This window comes from Notamacropus eugenii, chromosome 4 (genome assembly GCF_028372415.1).
Source record: "Notamacropus eugenii isolate mMacEug1 chromosome 4, mMacEug1.pri_v2, whole genome shotgun sequence".
NCBI classification, from domain to species: Eukaryota; Metazoa; Chordata; class Mammalia; order Diprotodontia; family Macropodidae; genus Notamacropus; species Notamacropus eugenii.
Genome location: NC_092875.1, coordinates 87,696,002 through 87,720,898, shown reverse-complemented (window position 1 = coordinate 87,720,898; position 24,897 = coordinate 87,696,002). Strand labels below are relative to the sequence as shown.

At 37.9% G+C, this 24,897-nt stretch overlaps 1 protein-coding gene across 6 annotated transcripts in view; it reads left to right on the top strand.

The window, feature by feature from the left end:
- ARHGAP39 (Rho GTPase activating protein 39) overlaps nt 1-24,897 on the top strand; it is a 444,016-nt gene that overhangs the window by 277,991 nt on the left and 141,128 nt on the right. For all 6 annotated transcript variants that reach the window (XM_072602781.1, XM_072602780.1, XM_072602779.1 and 3 more), the window contains one exon: nt 13,188-13,271. In XM_072602781.1, coding sequence (XP_072458882.1) covers nt 13,188-13,271 — 84 coding nt within the window. The remainder of the gene's footprint in view (nt 1-13,187; nt 13,272-24,897) is intronic.

The following is a 24,897-nucleotide window of genomic DNA, read 5'->3' as shown; positions in this document are numbered from 1 at the left end:
AGAACTATACTATAAACATAGAAACCCTGAATCAGGGATGGCATTGGTGAATGCACAGAAGCATGAAGAGGGCAGAACAAGAGTGTGATTGAAACCTGGAATACTACAAGGGGAAGTAGAGCCTGGAAAGAGAGGTTTGAGCCTTATTGTGGAAGGTTTAAATGCTAGGTTAAGGAATTTTAGTTTTATTCTGAAAACAGTGGGCAGCCAGTAATGGTTCTTGAGCCAAGAGGGCAACATAATCATTAAGTCATGTTAAGAGGATTGTTTATGATTTAAGGCAGAGAGTGAATGAGCTCAGGGGTTAGTATACTGGGAATACCATAGCTGTCTGCTGTTTCTGTAAGCCAGGATTCAAAAAGAAATATTTCATGTGTCCAAAAGTTAAAAAACTAACAAAAACCACCAAGCTTTCTTTGTGCATTCAGATTGGATGACCCTATGTCAGTGCATGTGGCCTTAGGAACTTTGGACTTGGACGTCCAGCCTTTTATTTCAAACTGGCTAAAGCTGCCATAAGAAATATAGAGAGACAAAACAGCAGGATTTATTCTAAGAATACAGAATGAGGAAATCTATGTCTCAGCCACTGTATAGTATTCCAATATAAATAATAGTGTATATTCACGGGGCTTAAAAAACTACTATTCTGAGTATGAGGACTAGTACTCTGTTTTTTCTACTAGTAGATTTCAAAGAGACATTGAATTCTCACAAATGCATCAGTTATTATAACCATATAAGCAAGTGTAAATATAGTCATTTGCAGTTAGGTGATAACTGTTATATGAGTCATGCTGTTTGTGGAGAGCAGTTTGTTTCCCTGATAACCCTATGCTGAGTTACCTCCTGTGTTGCCTACAAGGAAATCTTTATGTGCCAAGATGGTAGAGTTGGGGGTATTGGATGTGGGAAAGGGCATTCTAACTTGATCTATCAAATCCTGTTAAATATCATATTCCCACAAAGTAGTTGACTGAAGTGTTTAACCTAGACATACAACTCTCTTTGGTCTCCCTCTAGTCTTTGTCACACTCTGCCTCAAAATGACAACAGTCCAGGTATGAGGTGACAAGGGCCTGAACCAGGGTGTTAGCAGTGTCAGAGGTACAGAGGGAGTCCTGTAAGAGAGATGTAATAAGGGTAGAATCAACAGGCCATAGCAACAGATTGGATATGTGAAGTGAGTATGAGTCAATACATACGATGTATGTATTATCTATGGTCAGACATTCGGAAGCCTTGTCCATTGGTCTTTCTTTTTGTAATTTCTGTTTGTATTTTCTCTGAAGTTCAGGATGCTGACTTCTTTCCCCTGAACTAAGTGAATGATATAGGTGCTTGATTAAAGTAAGATTGTTTACCCCGTTTAAGTTTGCTTTTCTTAGAAAAGCACGTCTAAGAACCTGTGTAACAGTCCCTCCTATGTATGCCAAGGTGCTTGCTGTTACATAGTATAAAAAAATAAGAAGAGTTACAGATCCTATATCTCTCACAGCTATGGGCCGGAGCTACGGATAACAGAGAGAGGGGGACAATTGCAAAAGATAAAATAAATAACTGTTTATTTGAAACTGAAAAGCTTCCACACTGATAAAATTAATGCATCTTGGATAAGGAAGTGGTTGAATGGGAAAAAGATCTTTGTTTCAGATTCTCTAATAAGGGTCTGGTATCCAAGATATATGAACAATTAATAAGTATACACACATACATGTGTTTGTGTATGAGTATATGAATATGTAGATATCACCAGAAACCATTCCCTAATGATGAGTGGTCAAAGGATGTGAATAAATAGTTCTCAAAGGAAGAGTTGCCATGTATTCACAAACATGTGAAAGAATGCTCAAAATCAATAATAAGAGATGCAGATCAAAACAATTTGAAAGTTTCACCTCACACCCTGCAAATTTGCAAGGATAACCAGAACCATGGCAATAATCAGTGTTGGAGGGACTGTGGAAAGTTAAGCACACTAATATATTGTTAGTGGAGCTATGAAATGGTTCAAACATTTTGGAAAGCAATTTGGAATCATGGAAATAAAGTGACTAAAATGACCATACCCTTTGAATTAGAGACTTTATTCCTGGGCTTGTATCCCAAGGAAACCATTCATAAGAAGAAAGTCAACATAAGTTCCAAAATATTTATAACAGCATTTTTTTGTGATAGCTAAAAACTGGAAGCATATTAGATGCCTGTCACTTGGGAAATGGTTAAACAAATTATCGTACATAAATGTAATGGAATATTACTGTGCTGTAAGAAATGATATATTTGATGATTACAAAAAGGCAGGAATAGATCTATATGAGCTCATGCAAAGTAAAGTAGAGCCAAGAAAACAATATATACAGTGACTACACCAATGTAAATGGAAAGAGCAGCATATCAAAAAAATCAAAAGTAAATAACAAAATTATAAAGATTAAGCAAGACCCCAGTGATTTCTGAGCAGACACCTCCAATTTCCTCCACATGTTTTCAGACTTTTCCAGTGTATCAATCAGTTTGCTGATTTTTTTAATACTCTAAAAAAGTACTATTTGTTCTATGGGACAGCTCTTGGGGAGGGAAGGGAATACTTGGGATAACTATGGTGATGTAAGAAACAGAAAATATCAACAAAAACTTAAACAGTAATAGGGAAGCTACTGTTAATAGCAGCAGAAATGTTTCTTGACAGCTCAAAGATTTGGTCGTTCTGTATCAGATTTGGAACCAGAGTTGTGGGTTAGAAAAGGTTCTGGGACTTTATTGCAGTTGTACTTTTGCCCATTACTCCCTTGAGTCCTCAGAGGTGGGTTATTATAGGCTTGCCTTTTGGAGGTATTTGCCATGTTTTTGAAAGGATAGAAATGGGAAGCTCTGTGAAATAGATATTCAGGAAAAAAGCCTGATTTTCAGATAAAGATTATAGGCAGGAAAAGTGGTGTCTTTGTCCTGTAGCCTTGATGTTGCTGATGTTGTAACCTTTGTTGCTGTTTGGCAAACTAGAAGGTGGGGAGGTCGAGGCGGGGGTGGGCAGAGCAGGGGTGCGGAAATCTGTGAACAGCACAGAGAGCAGAGAGAGACCTAGGATCGCTTTCTCTGTTGAACTCTGGTGTGTGTTCCTCCTTGCTGCGTTATCTCACCTGCCTTTATGTCTGCCAGAGAATAATAGCTGTCAAGTAACTTCCATCCGGTTTATGATAAATGAGGAATGATTTTGCTATAATAAGATGATTCAACTGATTTACCAATATGAACTTTGAAGAATAATCTTTTAAAAACATATTTACTTAAAATAGAAAGTAAAAAACCATTGCAGCAACTCTTAAGACAAATAAGTAGACATTTTCCACATTGTTATATGGCAGAATCTTGAATAGATTGAACTCCTGGATTCATAAATAATTGTTCTGCCAAAGGTAAAGATCTCGTTTCCCTCCAGCTCTAATTAAATGTAATACGCTCTATTCCTCTTAGCCACACAGAACCTTTGTAATTAAAGTACTCCAGATAGGCAAAGATGACCAAAAAAACCCATAATGTGGAAGTAGTTGATTTTGGAGGGTTTGTAGAAAAGCAGGCCCATATTGTCAGTCATTGTTTTTAAATATGAACTCCCTGTCATGTATAGTCTCTGTTGCTGCCAGTTAGGATTTTGATAGGTTTCTAGCAGACCACTTAACTATCTACCATAAGTATTTTTTGATCTCTTTTATTTTTAATAATTATTAATTTCTAAACCTATCCTCCCCCACCCATGTCAATAAACAAGCATTCATGAAGTGGCTATTACATAGTAGGTATTGTGCTAAGTGCTGATGTCCTTTTTGTAAGAAAAAGAGAATGTTTTTTTAAATAAGGCAGTTTGGCAAAACTACCTGGGTCTGACAGTGTCTGGAATGTCCTGTACCTATAGTCCAGTAAAGAAGGAAAGGAAGTATATTTCTTCATCTCTTCTGTGGAGCCAAGTTTGCTAATTATAATCAGAGTGTTCAGTATCCCTTTTTTGTTCTTTACATTTGTTGTTCAGTCGTCCAACTCATGACCCGTTTGGGGTTTTCTTACTAAAGATGCAGGAAGGGTTTCCCATTTCCTTCTCCAGCTCATTTTACAGATGAGGAAACTGAGGCAAGCAGCATTTAGCGACAAGCCCAGGGTCATACAATTAGTAAGTGAGGCTGGATTTGAACTCAGGAAGATGAGCCTTCCTGACTATAGGTCTGACACACTATCCACTGTGCTATCTAGCTGTCCCTCTTTCTATTTATAGTGTTATAATCATTGTGTGTGCTTTTGTGCATATTGTCATGTTGTTGTAAAACTGAATCCGCCCATTTGGATTTCTTTCTTTTTGGTTTGGACCCAAATTTTCATATATGTGTGGAATCACTGGCATGGAAAATCCCCCTCTGATGCAGATCACCAAGTTGCTTAAAACATAACCCTCTTACTTGTCTGGGATCAGAGGGGGGTCTAGCAACTTGCTCTTGATTCAGGGGAAGGAATGGAATTCTGACCTTCCTGCCTTCAAGTCTGGTTTTGTATCCTCTCTGTCATGCTGTATCCTTTGGGACTCATAGCATGTATGAGAAAATAGGAATGTCAGCAGGACAAGAAGGAATTGTTTAGATGTTTCTGAGAGTGCTTGGTGATATCCTGAAGGTGTGCAGAGTAGAACCTTTAAGCTACCAACTCTTCTATCAAGAATTATTGAATGTTAGCCCTGAGAGTAACCTTAGAGATTATCTAATTCAACCCTTTCTTTTTCCAGTAGAAGAAACTGGCATCCTAAGAGAAGTGACTTGATCATGCTCACCACTAGTGAGTACTGGCAGTGGTGCTCTGACTTCAGACCCCAAGGACTTTTCCCTCTATCACATTTGTTTAGATTTTTATCTAAATTTTTTAGATTAAATTTTTTAGATATTTAGAATAAATAAATTTATCTAGATTTTTATCACATTTGTTTAGATTCAAGCCTTTTAGCAAAGGCTTGAATTCTCAAGAATCTGTAAAACACAGGAAAGTCCTCTGTCTGGGAAACAGTCAGAACTTAGATGAAAAATCTTCTGCATTGTACCCCAGCCTCTGCATTAATGCAGTTTTATGGAGAGAAGCATTTATCACCAAGGGGAAGCTGGCTTCTCTTTGGCTCTGGTCATAACTTCTGTCTCCAGCATGTGCTCTTCCAAGGAAATGTCCTCTGGGAAGTCAGAAGGTCACGAGGCTTAGCAGTTCAAGTCAACAAACATTGGTTATGTGCAAGGCACTGAATGCCAAAGTGCAGGGGGTGCAAAGACAAAAAGGAAATACTCCCTGTCCTAAACAAGCATATATTCCTCTGCAGAGTGCAAGAGGGCTTCATATAAATTAATTCATTCAAATTAAATAAAATGTTTTCATAATTATATAATAAATAATGTCGTGCCATAAAGACTCCTCTGTGAAGTAGTGAATATAAATACTATGACGACCAAAAAGGTGAGTGACTTGCGAGTAATCACAAGAAGTGCTTCAAGCCAGAGGTCAGGTCTCCTGACTCCTAAATACAGAGCTCTTTTTCACCATGCCACCCTGCTTCCTGAGAAGCAACAGGTGCATCTGGAGGCAGGATAGGGACTTCCTCTTCAGAGTAAGGCATCAAACCTTAGAGAGAATATTCATATCTGTACAGTGAGATTGCTGTCATGAGGAATTTGTGCCCAAATTATCCCCACATGCCAACAGCCTCTCCCAAATTTTGTTTTTCATGAGACTCCTGGGAAGAGAGAGGGAGAGACTGTGAATTGGATGGGACCATTTGTTACCATTTGTTGGCACAGTAGGATGCTTCCTGTGCTGTTGCAGTGCTGGGCATGACACAGACGTGATTGAGGATTAATGCAGTGTGTCTGGCTTGCTGTATGCTCCATGCCAAACACATGGCAGATGCTTTTTCAGTTCTTTCCCTGCCCCTGACTTCAGGTCTGTTTGTAGGACCCTGAGGCAGAAAGCTCACTATCTGTGCTTCTGGATCTCTGGGCCTGCATTGCATTGCGTTGCATGGCAGGATGCAGCCCTGTAAGAGGGAACAGACCTAATTAAGTCTGGATGTATTCAATTGGGGCCCTTCAATGGAGGTGAATTGTGAACTACCTGGCCTAGGACAACAGTATTTTTAAGCTAGCTGAACATGAGATGGTCAGGGGTCTCTCTATTATTTATTTATTTACTATTTATTTTTAGCTTTCAACATTCATATCTAAAAGTCTTAAATTTTCTCCCCCTCATTCCCCTCCTCCCTCCCCAAGATGGCATGCAATCTGACATAGGCCCTACATATGCTTTTCTATTAAACATTTTCACGTGAGTCGACGAACTAACATTAGAACGAATGGGAGAAACCATGAGAAAGAAAAAAACAAGAAAAAAAGTCAGCTTTGCTCTGCCTTCAGACTCCATGGTCCTTTCTTTGAATGTGGATGGCATTTTCCATCATAAGTCCTTTGGAATTGTTTTAGGATCTTGCATTGCTGAGAAGGGCTAAGTCTGTCAAAGTCTCTGGCTAGTACTGTGTATGATGTTCTGCTGGTTCTGCTCACTTCACTCAGCATCAGTTCATGTAAGTTTTTCCAGGTTTTTCTGAAGTTCACTTGTTCATCACTTCTTATAGCACAATGATATTCCATTACATTCATATACCAGAACTTGTTCAGCCATTTGTGGTCTCTGTTTAGAGCCATGGGTTTTTACAACACTCCACAGAGGTACCATTAGAAAGAGTGTAGTGATCATTTGACGTGAGACTAAGTCACAACTCTGTTGCTAATTAGCTGTGTGACCTTGAGTAAGTCACTTAATTTCTTGGATCCTCAATTTCCTTAACTGTAAAACAAGACAGGTGGACTAAATTTTCTGTACAGCCCCTTCAGGCTCTAACAGTCTACCAGAACTTTGATGCAACAGAAAGAGTTGTATTTATCATAAGAGGATTTGGATTCAAATCTTGGCTTTGCATATTTGCTACCTGTGTTGAACTTGGGCAAGCCAGTTAATCTATTTAGAGCTCAATTTGTCATCTATATAATTAAACACCAAACTAAAGTTTTTAAAACGGAATGGCATACTCACACCTTTGTTTTAGGAACATCTTTTTAATAGCTCCATGGAAGGTGAATGGGGAGGGAGGAATTCATGTGGCTCAGCAGGTTTGCCTCTCTCTAATAAGTCTGTCTTTGTTAACTATGCTTAGCCAAGATGAGTGAGAGGGTTCGTAGCTTACAGAGTTGCAAGGAGAATCCTTCTGGTCATAAGGTTCTCTTTAAGGACCTAGCCATTAGATGTCTTGGCTAGAAATTCTTTGGGCCTATATGCCCTGGAGTAGATCTGAGTATATAGCTATACTGTGCTGAGATTGGCAAGGGAAATTCCCTCCACCACATGAAGTAGCTGACATGACAAATACTGCCCAAACCTTCTGTGTATTTCCACAGCCCTAGTTAATGTACATTGCAGCTGTGCCCATTTGTCTTCTTGGCATGGTATGTGGTCAGCACTTATTTTTCTCTTTTCCTTCAAAGCACTTCTTCTGCCTGAGGAAAATAAGATAATGATTGCTTTGGCCTCCCTGCCTTCTCCTTAGACCTTTCTGTATTACCATGAGTTAGTGTCTTCTGCTTTCTAATGGACAGTGCTTTATAAAATTTTTTTCCAATTGGAGCATGAAAGCAGAAACTCAGATATGGAGAATATGGCTGGTGTTATCTTTATCTATTTAAACAACAGAAGCAGAATTTCCCCAAATTGTTTAAACTTAGAGATACTTTAATGCAGCCCCTTTATTTTGCTGAGGAGGAAATTCAGACCAGGTACTAAGAGTATCTATAAAATTTGCCATTGATTTCATAAGAAGCTTTGATATTGATACAGGTAAGTCTTTGTTAGCTCACCCTTCCCAGTCACATCTCTCTCTCTCTCTCTCTCTCTCTCTCTCTCTCTCTCTCTCTCTCTCTCTCTCTCTCTCTCTCTCACACGCACACACACATACACGCACATACACGCATGCACATCCCACCCTCCTATTAAACCTTAATGGCTAAAACCTGAAACTGTATCAGACCTATCTTCATGTCCCCTATGTTCAGCACAGCCATTAATACATATTTGTTGCATTGACTTGACCAGCAGAATATTTAACCTTTTCTCCTTGGTGACTAGGGTATCTATGAAATGCTCAAGGCCAGAATGCCTTCTAGCACTTGAGAATTGTGATAAATAATCATTGGATTTCATGGTTCAGATGCTACTCTTCCTAAAATTAAATTTAAGTAATTTGGAAGCTACTTTGTTTTAAGAATATGTGTAGGGGCAGCTAGGTGGTGCAGTGAATAGAGCATTGGCCCTGGAGTCGAGAGGACCTGAGTTCAAATCCAGCCTCAGCCACTTGACACTTACTAGCTGTGTGACCTTGGGCAAGTCATTTAACCTCAACTGCCTTGCATATTCCCTCAAAAAAAGGTAAAAGAATATGTACATAGGTACAACACACACCTACAAACATACTTCCCTTCACCAAAATTACCTTCCATTGACCTATGTGTGTGTGTAGATATAGATGTATGTGTGTACATATATATATGTGTATAGATATAGAGATGTGATGAAGGTAGAATCGACAGGACTTAGCATCAGATTGGCTTTGTGGGGTGAAAAGAGTCAAGGATGATGCCTAGGTTGCAAACCTGGATGGATGAAAGGTTGGTGGTACCTTGGACAGTAACAGAAAAGTTAGGAAGAAGGGAAGGCCTAGAGGGGAAAGGTAATTCCATTTTAGACATATTGACTTTTAAGACTTGTTGAGTTTAGAAGTAAAAAAGCAGAGAGGGCGTAGCACACCGATGAAATCATGGAGACTTGAAGCATTGCTGGAGATTGTGAAGGACACGCCAACTTGAAATGATTCATCAACAGCGTCTGCTGCAAGGGACAGCTAGGCGATGCAGTAGACTGAGTGCCAGGCCTCGAGTCAGACTCATCTTCCTGAATTCAAGTCTGGCCTCAGACATTTAATAGATATGACCCTGGCCAAGTCACTTCACCCTGTTTGCCTCACTTTCCTCATCTATAAAATGAGCTGGAGAAGGATATGCCAAACCACTTCAGTATTTTTGCCAGCAAAACCCTAAATGGGGTCATAAAGAATTGAACATGAGTGAAAATGACTGAAAAACTTCTGCTCCATCCACCATTTGAGATCCTTAAGGATTTCCTGGCTAACAGTGGCTGCAGATGCTGTGGCATGAAGTTTGTTCTGACACCTTTATTTTCTCTTCAAGCCACTTTGCATACTTGAACTTAGAAGGGGTATAATTGCAACACAAAACTTGAGTTTTAAAGGCAGACAATGAAAATATGCAACAAATGCACTGGAGGAGCTCTTTTACAGCTGTAGGGTGAACAAGACCAGTGAAGCACTCAGTATGATGCCAGCCACTCCACACACCTGTGTTCATCGTGCATCTTGTTTTTTTCTCTACCGGGCATAGCCGTGAATGTGCATAGTTGATGAGATTACTAATAAATCATGCAAATGCTTGAAGTCACAATAGTTCAAGGCATGAATGTTGAGGATTGCCTGTATGTTCAAAAAGTTATTAAACTGAGTATACTCTTTGACTTAATGATAATACTATTAAGTCTATACCCCAGAGAGATTAAAGAAAGTTGAAATGGATCCATACTTACAAAAAATAACTACAGCAACTTTCTTTTCAGTGGCAAAAAAATAAAAATGGAAAACCAAGGTGGGGGCATCCATTGAGGAATGACTGAGTAAGCTATGCTATATGAATGTGATGAAATACTATTGTGTTGTAAGAAAATATAATTGAATTGGTTCCATGTGAAGCTCGCAGAACTTCTGTAATAATAATAATATTGGAAAAAAAAAACACCAAGCAACTTTGAAAGACTTGGGTGCTGTGATCAACACAGTGACTGTTATTTGAAAGGACTCATGAATAAAAATGATACCTTTTTCTAGTCTAGATAGAGAGGTGATAGTCTCAGAGTTCAAATTGAGGTGAATTTTATTTGGCCATGGTCAATGCAGGAATTTGTTTTGCTTGAATATACATATTTATAACATGTTTTGCTTTCTTAATGGGGGATGGAGGAGAGGGGAAAGTGAGGGAAACAATGTGGACTTTAAAAAAAATAAATTTTTAAAAAATAACTATAACTCAATAAACTCAAATATATATGTATATAAATATGCATGTATACATATATATGTTATATTTATACGTATATGTATATGAAAAAACTAGTGTTTCTTATGCAGCCTTGGGAATCCATACAAGTTTCAAAAGTTAAATTCCTAATTGACTCCTTCCCCTGTTGTCTTCCCAAAAAATAGTAGAGGAAGAAAAAGAATATCCCTAGCAGTGCTATATGTAAGAACAAATAACTGGGAAAAAATAATATTTCTGTCACAATTAGGGTAGTCACTGAACCAATTATGGTATGTGAGTGTAAAGGAATATTACTATGTTGTGAAAATGAATTTGAAAATTCAAAGAAGTATGGGAATATTTATATGAATTTGATACTGAATAAAAAAACAAAGTATGCAGTGACTGTTAGGGAGGTTTCATTTTAGAATATGATGGTTGAGCTCACTAAGTGTTTTTTTATTTAGAATTTTATTTTTCCCCGGTTACATGTAAAGATAATTTTTAATATTTGTTTCTAAAACTTTGAGTTCCAGATTCTCTCCTTTTCTCCCCCTACCCCCAGCCCCCTCATTGAGAAGACAAGCAGTTCAATATAGCTTATACATGTGTGATCGTGCAAAACATTTCTATATTAGTCATGTTGTGAAAGAAAAGATAGACCAAAAAAAACCCTCAAGAAAAAATGTTAAAAGTATGCTTCAATCTGTATTCAGATGCCATCAGTTCTTTGTTTGGTGATGGATAGTATTTTTCATCATAAGTGCCATGGATCATTGTATTCCAGAGAATAGTTAAGTCATTCATGGCTAATCACCTTAGAGTATTGCTGTTACTTTGTACACAGTACATTTCACTTTCTATCAACTCATGTAAGTCTCTTCATGTTTTTCTGAAAGCATCCTGCTCATCATTTCTTGTAGCACAATAGGATTCCATCATAATCACATACCACAGTTTGTTCAGCCATTCCCCAATTGACGGGCATCCCTTCGATTTATAATTCTTTGCTACCAGGAAAGAGTTGCTGTAAATATTTTTGTATATGTAGGTCCTTTTCTTTTTTTTAATCTCTTTTGTGATATAGTCCTGGTAATGTTATTGCTAGGTCAGAGGGTATGCATGGTTTTATAGCCTTCTGGGCTCTATAAAATGGTTGAATGAGTTCACAACTCCACCAGCAGTGCATTAATGTCTCATTTTTCCCATATCCCCTCCACCATGTCATTTTCCTTTTTTGTTAGCCAGTTCTAATAGGCATGAGGTAGTACCTCAGAATTATTTTAATTTGCATTTGGCCAATAAGTAGTAAGTTAGAGCATTTTTTTCATAGGCCTATAGATAGTTTTGATTACTTCATTTAAAAACTGTTTATACCTTTTGATCATTTATCAATTAGGGAATGGCTCTTATTTTTGTAAATTTGACTCAGTTTTCTATATGTTTGAGAAATGAGGCCTTTATCTGAGAAACTTGGTTCAATTTTTTCTTAATTACTACTGCCAACTGTATTTCCCTCCCTCCTGTGTTTTTTCCATTCTGTTCTCTCTCTACCTTCACCCTGTTCATCCTTTAAAGTGTTTTGCTTCTGACTTTCGCTTCCTTCAGTTTGCCCTCTTTTCTATCATCTCCCCCACCTTTTTCTCTTATCCCCTTCTCTTCTCGTTTTCCTGTATGGAAAGATAGATTTCTATACCCAATTGAGTGTATATGTTATTCTCTCTTTGAGCCAGTTCTTATGTGAGTAAGGTTCACTCACTCTGCTTCACCTCCCCCTTCTTCCCCTCCACTGTCAAAGCTTTTTCTTGCCTCTTTTATAGAAGATAATTTGCCCCCATTCTGTCTCTTCCTTTTTCCCCAATACAGTCTTCTCTCACCCTGTAATTTGACTTTTTTTTTTAGAACTGCCCTGTTTTAACAGAAACCCTGATGCCTCCATGTGTTGACTTGCATGAGAGTGGAAAGTTCAGTGAAATGGATTGTTTGAGTCTAAGGGTGGCTTTCTTCCTGCCCTGAAGAACAGCCCACCAGGGGTTGTAAGGGCTGATTTCTCTAGTGATCATGGGCAAGTCAGTCTCACTGGATCTGTTTCCTTACCTTAAAATGGGAATTAAAATAATCATTGTAGTTATGAATCTCCTGGGTTGTTGTAAGCATCAAATTGGATGATATTTGTAAGATGCATTTTAAACCTTATATCTATATCAGACCTGGTGGTATCCTTTCACAAAAGTATGCTACCTCTCCTTCATTACCTGTAACTCACACCTCTGTCTCCTAGGTGTTTCAAAAAATATCCTGAAACCTTCCCTTGTAGATTGAAACATACCATAATAAAGACCTGTTACTGTATGTATTTATGCATGGCTATTTCCTTTATGAAACTTCCACTAAGTTCCATGACAACTGAGACTGGAATAGTTACTTGGTACAGGTATTATTACCCTATTTTAGAAATGAGGGAATTGGCAGAGAGGTTTAGTGATTTTATTTAAAATCACATGGTTAGTAAGTGTTAGAGGTAGTACTTTGAACCCATTTCTTTTTGCTTCAAGTCCAGTCACTTGTCCTATACACTTATCCACCCATTTTTGAGTCTCAGCTCTTAAGGTTGGGGGTAGAGTAGAATAAAATAAGCACATACCTAAATTCAGTAAGGCAATGCTTCCTAGTGAGAGTTGTCTCAGGAAGTGATGGCTTTCTTCCCACTACAGGTCAAATAGAGATTGAATGATCACTTTTCAAGCATGTTGTAGAGGGAATTCTTGTTAAGGCATGGATTGGACTAGATGACCACTGAGGTCCCTTCTAACTCGAGGTCCTAGTGAGCCGTGTGTTGGAGCGGCCAACACCTGCACGTGTGTGTGTGAGGTTCTCTTCAATCAAATAAATGTAAATCTCTAAGATACTGTGATTTGTCATATGTTGAAATTATTTTTGCTCAATCTGATACGCGATTTTCCTCATGTTCTGTTTCAGTTCTTCCCCATCAGGAGTATTTCTTGAGAAGGACTATGAGATTTATCGTGATTACAATGCAGAAGGCCAGCTTCTTCATTACAGGTAGAGAATATTTACTTCCATGTTTTTACTGGGAAAGAAAGAGGAGTCCTTTTCAATGTATTTTGAGATGCAGTGGGGAATTGGGAGAGGGGGATATGAAGGAATGAAGAGGGGAGATCCCTGGTGGGACCTGAGTCCTAAAACATCTAAGATTAATAAAGTTGTCCATCTTTCATCAAGTTACTACTTGGCTCATATTAAGGGATCTCTTCTTGAAAATGTTTGTCTTTGTATTAGCAAACTGCTTAGCATCTCTCTTTTTTTATCAAGTTGTCTAAGATATAGTCTAGATCTATTCATCTCATAGTTACACCAGTTTTTTTCCCTTCTTTATCTAGTACCTAATTCTGTACATAACCCATCACATCCTATTGATATTTCTTTCTTCCCTGTTTTTTTAGTATGTTCACTTTTTAACCTCAGATGAGTTCCTGTAGTCCTTCTGGTTGCCTCTTATTGTCACCTCTAGCTTTTCGCTAATCTCTTTGTGCTTGCAATCTTCATAGCCTTTTCCCTACAGTTTCCCATTTAACTTTAGCCCCACCTCTCATGGAAAGGATAGAATTTTCTGCCTTCTTTTAGTCATACGTACATACCTACATACCTACCTACATACATACATGCATGCATACATACATACATACATACACGCTCAGGGTTGAGAAACAAGGTCATGATACTACAGCAGGCCTGTATAATCTGCAGCTTGCATCCTCTACATTTTTTGCTGACCGATCAAAATCCTTTGGCATGCTGCAGGCTATATGCGGCCCACAAACCACAGGTTGTGCAGGCCTGTACTCCAGGAAATTATGGTCAGCATTGACACTTCTGTGTTAGAAAACTGTTTATGTACCATGGCCTCAATACTAGTATTCTTTTCTTACTTTGGTTGTTCAGTCATTTCAGTTATGTCCAACTCTTTGTGGCCCCATTTGGGGTTTTCTTGGCAGAAATACTAAGGTGGTTCACCATTTCCTGCTCCACCTCATTTTAAAGATGAGGAAACTGAGGCAATCAGAGTTAAATGATTTGCCCAGTGTCACACAGCTAGTAAGTGTGTCTGAGGCCACATTGGAACTCAGGAAAGTGAGTCTTCTTGACTCTCAACCTAATACTCCATCACTTCACCATCTGGCTGCCCTCTTTTCTTACTATTATATGCTCATGAACAGTGATGCTCCAGGAGGCGAGTATAATTGTTGTGAGGGAGGAGGTGGAATCTGTATGTTGCTGTGATGTTGGCAATTGGACATGCATCTCATGCTGTTGTCGAGGATCTCTTTGAAGTAACTTTACTTCCTAGGACCTAAGGACTAGAGCTCTCATTCTAGAGTCAGGAAGACCGGATTTCAAATCTATCCTCAAACACTTGCTCCGTGAGCCTAGGCAGGTCAATTGGCCTTTATCTGCTTCAGGTTCCTCATCTGTAAAATGGAGCTAATAATAGCACCTACCTCCTAGGATCATTGTGAAGACCAAATGAGATAATAATTATAAAGTATTTAGCATAGCAGTGGCACAAAGTAGATGCTATGTAAATTTTAGCTATTTTTACCTATTACTGTTGTTTAGTCCTTGGGAACTATTTTGTCTACCCTCTCTAATGTACCTGATTTGCAAGTGTGTATTTTTTTTAACTGTGTGTTTGTTATATCTCATTTACTAGATTATAAACTCCCATTAGTGCAATGACTATGTTTTAACAGAAGGCCCTTAAGAATGCTTGTGAATTGAGTTGAATTCTTTTGTCCCTACCACTCTCCCCACATTAAATACTTTGACTGGCATACTCTGTCAATCTTATTTTTTTGATTTCTTCTCTTAAATGTTTCTCCATCTTTTCCATTGTCTATAATGTACTCCTTGTTCCTCTGCCCAGATATCTCTTCTTCGTCTTTAACCTCTGACTTCTCTTCTGTTCCATGCCTTTGTTGTTTCGTCCTTTACTGTGTTCTTCTTGGTTTCCCTTTCACCTCTTTGCAGCTTCTTTCATAACCCTTCTGCTCCCTTTCATATGTATTCCAGGGAGAGGTGAAAAAACTAAAGTTCCAGAAAGCTAAATGGCACATCCATTATAGTGATAATAATAGTTCACCCTTCTTCTCAACCTAAAACAGAATTGCTTCTTAATTAGTATAATTGAAATTTTTCCTTCCCATCTCTCATAGTTTCCTGTCTACCCACCTGATCAGCAGCACCTTGTAATTGCACTGACTCCTTCTACTCTGCCTCTGAGGCAAAAGTGCCAGAGGTGATGGATTGGTTTGTGGTCTGATACACTTTCTTGTTTGTACCACAGTATATACAGAATCATCAGCATGCTGTCCCAAAATAAGGACAGTCGTTATCCTTGAGCGCCTCCCTTGTCCAGACATTAATATTTTCCAGTGTGGTAGTAACCCATTGTCTTAGGAAAGTGCTTTGTTTTCTGCACCCTCCTTCCTTAATGTCTATCCTGTTTTCCAACTTTGAGGTTCTCATATTGTTTCCTTCTCAAATTATTTCTTTGTCCATGGCATCTTCCCCAGATCTCTCAGAATGTCAGTTCCCTCCAGAAATTATTTTTGTTAACTATAATGGAGAACTTGTCTCACTAAAGACCATCCTCAATTTATTGAATCTGAGACTGTCAAAAAGGTATCTCAGAGGTGATCTCATCTAACTCATATATGAATAGTTATCTCCTCTCTAGAATTCATCACTGATGAATCACTGTCAAGCCTCCACCGAACAACTTCCTGTGATGAAGACATCACTACTGCTCATGGCTATCACCTTTCCACATCAGGACAACTCTAATTGTTGGGAAGTTTTTCTTCAAGTTGAAATCTGCATCTCTGCAACTTCCACCCATTATTCCCAGCTTTTCTTAGACCAAGCAAAGCCAGGGTAAACACTCCTCTTCTTCATAGTTCTTTAGATAAATAGCAGTCACCTTCCCCCTAAGCTTTTTCTTTTTCAGGCTAAAAACCTCCATTTCTTTTAGCCCATCTTCATATGGCTTGACCTCTAGTCCTCTCACCATCTTGGTTCCTCTTGATATCTAGCAAGTTATCAGTGTTCTTTCTAAAGTGTGGTGAAGGATAATGTAGGCTCTACCATTGACTCAATGGAACACTGTCTGTAGCTCATTGGCTTTCTTATCTGTACCATGGACTTACTTATGCTATGAATAAATTAGGATAACAAAAGATTAAATGATGCATATATTCCTAATAATAGCTCATATCTATATAATATTTTTCTCACAGCAAGTCTTTGAGGTAGGTTGTATAGGTACTGTTATCCCCATTTTATAGAGGAGGAAACTGAGGCTCACAAAGGTATAGTAATTTACCCAAGGTCATACAGCTAATAAGTGTCTGAGACGGGAAATCAGACTCAGGTCTTTTGCTCCAAGGTCACTATCCTTTTTATGTTTTGTGGACCCAGGTTGGCATTTTTCAGAACCAGAGATAGACATATGCATATCAACACTGGCCTATATTTGTAGCTATGATGAGGCAAGCTAATTTTCTCCCATCCTGTGCCTGTCTAATTGGTTTTTTAACCTGAAGGCAATATATTACACTTATGACTGATCAATGTCCTCTTGTTGGCTTTCGCCTGTTCTTCCAGTCCCTTCAGAGAATTTACATTTTTGATTCTTGACACTATCATTCAGTGCACTGTTTTTCTCAAATTTTGTCATCCTCAAAACACTTATATTAATGACAACAACCCATATTTCTGAAGTGCTTTAAGGTTTATAAAAATTTTTTCCCCACAGTGACTTTGTGATGTAGGGAATACAAGTATTATCGTCCCAGAATTACAGATCAGAAAATGAATTCATTGAGGTAAAGAGACTTCCACAGACACACATTTAGTAAGTGTTAGAGCTGAGAGCTCTTTCCACTACACTACTTGTAAGCCATCTCTGCCTTCACACACAAGTCATTGATTAAAATGTTGAGCAGGGCAGAACTAGAGAAAGTTTTTATATACATATGTGCTACTAAAATTCTTCTCAGAGATGGAAAAGCATCCCATCTAACCTATACTGGAAAAGAAATCTCACTTAAAACAAACTTATAAAATAGTCATCCAGCCTTTGCTTAAAATCCTACCAAGGCTATCCATTTCACTTTTAGATAGCTCTAACTGTCGGTAAGTTTCTCCTCATGAGGACAAAATCTGTCTCCTTACTATTTCCATCCATGTAACATTATTGAGTCATACTAAACTTGTAGTTCACTAAAACTTCCAGATCTTTTTTCACATGACCCGTTTTGTAGTCATGCTTTACCTCTCCTATACCTGTGCAGTTGATTTTTTTTTTAAATACAAGTGCAATATTTTCTGTTTTTCACTTTTGCATTTCATTTTAGTAGATCTAGTTCATTGTTCTAATCCAGTGGGAAACTAGAGTCCCCTTGAATTTGTTCTGTGAAGTTTGAATTCAGTCAAAAGGCCCCACTTAAGGACTTAGAGGGCCACATATGGCCTTGAGGCCACAGGTTCCCCACTCCTGTTCTAGTCTGTCTAGACTCCTGTCTCTAGTCGTTTTAGGTTCTAGTTATGTTTTTCACTGCATTAACTTTTCTTCCCAATTTTGTCTCTGTGCAAATTTGATAAGCATATCCTCAGTGCCTTCATCTAAGTCATTGCTGCTACTTACTATAGACCTCCAGATTCTGCTTGAATACCTCCAAGGGATGAAACTGCCCATTCAGATACAAATTAAGGAGTTTTGCCAACTACATTCACTTCATACCATTTTCTGCATACCATTAGCCATGCTTTCATTGTTCATTTTTTTACTCAACATAGTAAAAAATGTAATCGTTAAGGCTTCATCCAAAGACAATTTGTTGACTTTTGCGTTTTGTTCCTTTAAGTATTGCCAGCAGAGGCAGTTCACGTGTACCTGTCTTTCTCAGTAGCATGATAGTGATAGCTTACATTTGCATAATGCTTAATGGAAAGCTTCTGGCCTTTCTGGTTCCCATTCACTATGAACTTTTTCAGGATTTCCCCATTCGGATTCAGAGCGGTGCATTTTCTAGATGTATTTAGAGAGGGTTTGTGGAAAGGAGCTTAGCTCTATTTTTCCTGCCACTCAACTTAACTATCACTTGGTTCCCCTAGAAGTTGTTTTTTAAGTAGAAATTTCTTAAATTACAGCAGCTGAGAAAAAGACATGGTTTGTGGACATTGGAATAAAGAAGTTTCCACAGCTCTTTAGCTTTGCTGAGGTACAATGGGAATGGGCTGTTTGACATTGTTCCTAATACCACAATGGAAAATAAGCCTTCATGGGGTGTCCCAGACCTGGAACAGCGGCATTATTAAGAGCTGACTCCTCAGAGTTGTCTATTCCTCATGAATGAGCTTCTTAAATATTCACATTTACCTTTTTCTGATCAGGTAAAGAAAAATGAAATAGGAGAAACTGAACTTTCTGCTCTCTCCTGTTATGTTGGCTCCCTACAGGTACATCTCTCTATTAACAACAACAACCAGTGTGTAAATCAGCAGTTACTAGGCTTTCCTGACTGAACCCAGAGGCCCTTTGGCTAATCTCTTCCTTCCCCTATCCAGGGTAGCTTTGACCCATCTTGTCTGTATTGAAGATAAATAAGACTTGGGTTATCTCAGAATCACAAACTTTTGAATTAAAAGGGACAGTCATGAATGGTGTTACAGAGTAAAGAGGATAAAGTCTACAAAGGAAGGGGAAATACATGAGGATACAGTCTGTACCAGGACAGAAAGGATAGCCTTAGGAAGGGCTTTGAGAACTGTAGCAGAAGCAAGGAGATTTAGTAGGGAAGTGGGAGCAAGAAATCAGAGGAAGGAGTGACAGGAGAGCTGCTACAGGGTAGAATAACAACAGGGGGTTCGATTTTATATTGGAAAGAGATAAGAGAATGGTAGAATGCTCTGGTCTGTTGTGGAATGGCTAAAGTAGTCCCTTCACCATTGGGGAATGTCCCCTTGTAGATGATAGTGGTGGTGGTGGTCTTGGTGATATAGCTTGCCTCTTTATAGTGCCTGCTCTGTGCCAAGTACTTAATGAATATTCTCTCATTTGATCCTCACAGCAACCCTGAGAGGTAGGTGCTATTATTATCTTCATTTTACAGATGAGTAATCAGAAGCAAGCAGGTTGAATGACTTGCCCAAGTTCACAAAGCTAATAAGATTGTCTGAGGTTGGATTTGAACTCGAATCTTCCTTGCTTCTAGTGCCACGTGACTACCTCAGATAAATAGCTGAACTCCCACACATTACTGGTCTGGTTATCTTCAAGGAGTCCTAAAATTATTACCTTTGACAGTGTCATAAAAGGTCATATGATCATAGATTTAGAGAGAAAGAACCTCAAAAGTCTAACCCCCTTATTTTATAAATGAAGAAACCGAGGCCCAGACAGGTGAAGTGACTCTCCCAGGGTCTAGTGTACGAGATGAGGTTTGGATCGAAGCTTCCCTGGCTGCGACTTCAGTCCTCTAATCACTACAGTGTGCTGCCTTTAAAATTGGGGAGAATATTTTTCAGGCTTTTCCTGAATTACAAACACACAACTTAGATCTTCTCCTGAGTGGCTCGTAGCTTAGAAATGACTGATCTCTTATCCTAGAACTGCTTTAAACAACCACCTTCCAATTTTGTGTTGATAGTAATACCTGCTCTCTAGCATGAAGAGCTGTATCTGACCAGTATTTTTTCTGCCAAAATGTTTATATATGAACCCTACTCTCCACTTTTCTTTCATAACTCAATTAACTCTGCATTAGGAATCTCTCTATCACTTGTTGGCACACATACACACACACACACACACACACACACACACACATACACATATCTATCTATCTATCTATCTATCTATCTTTAATTCTTTCCCCTATGTGCTCTTTGACCTTGTCTTTGTACTATTTGTGTGCCAAATAAAGACCCTAGTTACAAATTATATAGTGGAGATGTTATAGATGTCTTTTCCTCAATATAGGTATCATTTAAAATGAGTCATACCTGAGAAGAAGCCCAAACCATCTGCCTGAAAAACACTTGAAAATACCCAGACACTTTAATTGTAGTGAGCAATTTCAGTCCCAGAGAAATGATTATGAAATATTTCTCTTTACTCTTGGTAAAGATTTAGAGAAGTGGTAGTGGTATTGATATGAAATGTGGCATATGCAATCAGATGTGGTCACTGTATGTCAGTTAGTTTTGAATGTTTTTTCTTTATTATAAGAAGGGTTCCATTCTGAGAATGAGAATAAAGGGCATTGCCTTTTACATAAAGACAAAAGAAAAGGATAAAAATTTTAAAAAATGTTTTGATGTAAAACACAAATTAAATTTTAAAAGTTTAATGCCTAGACCTCCTCTTCAGAATCTCTATGGTAAATTTTCACCTACTGCTTCTCCTACCTGAAATTGAATCAGCTTTTCTTTAATGCCAGCATTCAAGAGAAATGAAATGTTTCTTGGTTAATGTTAGGATTTTTCAGTTCCATTTAATTTTTTTTTAACATCAAAGTTTCTGCAGTGATGCTGCATGGTTGTGAATCATCATGATCTCTGAAGAATCCTAGTTGAACATGACCCAACAGGCAATTAAGTGATGAAAGGGAGGTGTAAGCAGGTTGCATCATATTGGGAATCATGCAAGATTTGGAATATTATCCAGAAAGATGAATAATTGAAAAGGGTGAAGCAGTTATTTGTTGAACAAAAAATTACAAATGGACAGTCCAAGTACTGCTTTGTTTCCCTCAACATGTTAAACAAACAAACAAACAAAAGCTAGTAGTGACAACCTGAAAGAAGGTCCCATTTATGTTATGTAGTTCCTCTCTAGAGAATCTCTAGTAGAACACAGACAAGATGAGAAAGGTATGGATGAGTTGTATTCTGTACCAGTGGAGGGGATGTTGTTGTTTAGTTTTTGTTGTGTCTGACTCTTCACGACCACATCAGCCATAACATACTAGGCCCTTTTATCCTCCACTATCTTTTGAAATCTGTCCGAGCTCATATTCATTGCTTCCATGACGCTATCCATCTCATCCTCTGCTATCCCCTTCTTCTTTTGCCTTCAGTCTTTCTCACCATTGGTCTTTTCCATGAATCCTGTCTTCTTATTATATTGCTAGCCAAAGTATTTCAATTTCAGCTTAATATTTGTCCTTCCAATACATAGTCTTAATTAATTTCTGTAAGTTAGGATTTGATCTCCTTGCTGTCCAGGGGACTCTCAAAAGTCTTCTCCAGCACCACAATTCAAAAGTGTCGTTTTTGCAGCATTCAGCTTTCCTCTCAACTCTCACAGCCATCATAGCTTTGACTAAATGAACCTTTGTTGGCAAGGTAATGTCTCTGCTTTTTAGTATGCTGTCCAGATTTGCCATAACCTTCCTTGCAAGAAGCAAACATCTTTTAATTTCATGTCTGCAGTCGCCATCTACAGTGATCTTTGGGACCAAGAATATAAAATCTGACACTGCTTCCATTTACTTTCCCTCTGTTTGCCAGGAGGCGATAGGACTAATTGCCATAATCTTAGTTGTTTTCTTTTTAACGTTAAGCTTCAAGCCAGCTTTTATGCTCTTGTCTTTCAACCTCATCAAGAGGCTTCTTAATTCTTTACTTTCTTTCATTAGAGTGGTATCATTTTCATGTCTAAGATCATTGATATTTCTCCCAGCAACCTTAATTCTGGCTTTCAATTCATCCAGTCTGGCATTTCTCATTACATACTCTGCATATAAGCAAAATACAAAAGGTGACAATATATAACCTTGTCATTCTCCTTTCCCAGTCTTAAACCAATGGTTTGTTTCATGTTTAATTCTGTTTCTTGACCTAAATACAGGTTTCTCAGGATTCAAGAAAGATGATCTGATTTTCCTATCTCTTTGAGAACTTGCCACATTTTGTTGTGATCCACACACTCAAAAGCTTTAGTCAGTGAACAGAAGTAGATTTTTTTAATTCCCTTGCTTTCTCCATAAACCAGCAAATATTGGCAATTTGGTCTCTAGTTCCTCTGCCTTTCGAAAATCAGCCTGTATTTCTGGTAATTCTCAGTTCATGTAATGGTGAAGCTTAGCTTGCAGAAAGAATCTTAAGCATAACCTTATTGGCTTGTGAAATGAGTGCACTTGTTCAGTAGTTTGAACATTTTTTGGTGTTTCCCTTCTTTGGGATTGGAACATAAACTGATCTTTTCTAATTCAGTGACCACTGTTGAGTTTTCCAAATTTGCTGGCACATTAAGTGCAGCACTTTAACAGGATCATCTTTTAGGATTTTAAATAGCTTAGCTGGAATTCCATCACTTCCACTAGCCTTATTGTTAACAACGCTCCCTAAGGCCCACTTGACTTCATTCTTCTGGGTGTCTGGCCAGTATGTCTGGATCAGTAACCACACCATCATGGTTATCAGTGTTAACAGTTAAGATCTTTTTTATATAGTTTTATATATATATATATATATATGTATATATATATATATAGTTCTATAGTTTTTATACAGTTCTTCTGTATATTTTTGTCACCTCTTATTCTTTTCTACTTCTGTTAAGTCCCTACCATTTTTGTCTTTTGTCATGTCCATTTTTGCACAAAGTGTTCCCTTGATTATCCCTAATTTTCTTGGAGATCACTTGTCATTCCCATTCTATTGTTTTCTTCTCTTTCTTTGCATTACTCATTTAAGAAAACCTTCCTATCCTTGCTATTCTCTGGAATTCTGCATTTATTTGAGTACATCCCTTTCTCCTTTACCTTTCACTTTTCCTTTTTTCTTCAGCTTTTTGTAAAACCTCGTTAGACAGCTATTTTGCTCTTTTTCTTTGAAATTTTGTTGTTGTTTTTGCTGCCTCCTGAAAAATATTGTGAACTTTTGACCATAGTTCTTCAGGTATATCATCTACCAGATCTAATCCCTTAAATCTCTTCATCATCTCCATTGTATATTCATAAGGGTTGTTATTTAGGTCATACCTATATGATCTTATGATTTTCCCTACTTTCTTCAATTTAAGTCTGAATTTTGCAATAAGAAGCTCATAATGTGAGCCACAGTCAACTTGAGGTCTTGTTTTAACTGAGTGTAGAGAGGTTCACCATCTTTGGTTACAAAGTATATAATCACTCTGATTTCTTTCCAGTGGTATCCATGTGTCCTTTTGGGTTGTTGAAAAAGAATGTTTGCTACGACCAACGAATTATATTTTAAAATCTCAATTATTGGTCTCTGCCCTGCTTCATGTTGTACACCAAGGCCAAACTTGCATGTTATTCCAATTATCTTTTGATTTCCCACTTTAGCTTTTCAATCCCCTATGATGAATATGTTGTCTTTTTTTGTTATTTCTAGAAGACATTTTATGTCTTCATAGAACTGATCAACTTTGGCCTCCTTAGCATCAGTGGTTGAAGAGTAGACTTGTATCAGTGTGATATTGAACAGCTTGCCGTATATTGTAACAGATGATGGTTTCTCATTTTTTATATTATAACCCAGTACTGCTTTTCTAGCCCTTTTATTGACTGTGAGAGCTACTTCATCTAAGGGATTCTTGCCCACAGTAGTGTGTGTAGTGACCAACTGAATTAAATTCACCCATTCCTGTCCATTTAAGTTCACTTAAAAGTGGAAGAAGTATACCCATAGAAGAAATATTAGATCCATTATAGTGCAAATTTGATTATTAATCCTTGAGCAGTAAAATCATTTTGTAAACATTAAAGGACTTCATATAGTACTATTAGAAGCCACAGGTTTAATGGAAAGAGCACCAAAAACTAAACTGTTCATATCCTTTGACATATTAATACCCATGCGATGCATTTACCCCAAGGAAGTTAAAGCAGAGAGAAAGGTCCCACACAGACCAAAATATTTATCATAGCATTTTTTTAGTGTTAGCGCGAAATTGGAAATAAGGAGTATGCCTATCTAATTGGATAATGGAGGGGAATGAATTATAGTCTATGAATGTAATAAAAATATGGATGATGAAAAATGACAAATAACAATTCAAAGAAACTTAGAAAAGCCTTGTCAATTCCCTTGGGATTAATGATCACTTTTATGTGAGTGACTCCCACATCTATATCTCCAACCCTGATCACTTCCCTGACCACCAGGCCAGCATCACTAGCTTCCTATTGGACTTTTCCAACTAGATAGTTCATAGGTATTTCAAACTCAGTGTACCCAGTATAAATTTCACTATCTTTTTACTCCCAGTTCATCTTTCATACAGCTATTTTCCTAAATCTTAGATCTGACCATTTAAACATAATATTGTTTCAACCCAATTTTTCATTCACTACCTTCTACACTCTCTACGATCTTGCCTTGGTATCCCTCACACATGATCCATCTACCAACTCTCTCAGCCTTTGAACTGTCTGTCTGTGTCCTGTGCCTGAAATATAGATCCCCTAACCTGTACCTCTTAGAATCTTTAATTTCCTTAAAAATTTTGTTCAAATGCCACCTTCTACATGAAACACTTCCCTTCCAGTGACATTTATTTTTGTATGTCCTTATTTAGACATATTATCTTCCCCAATAGAATATAATCTCCTTCAAGGTCAGTACAATTTTATTT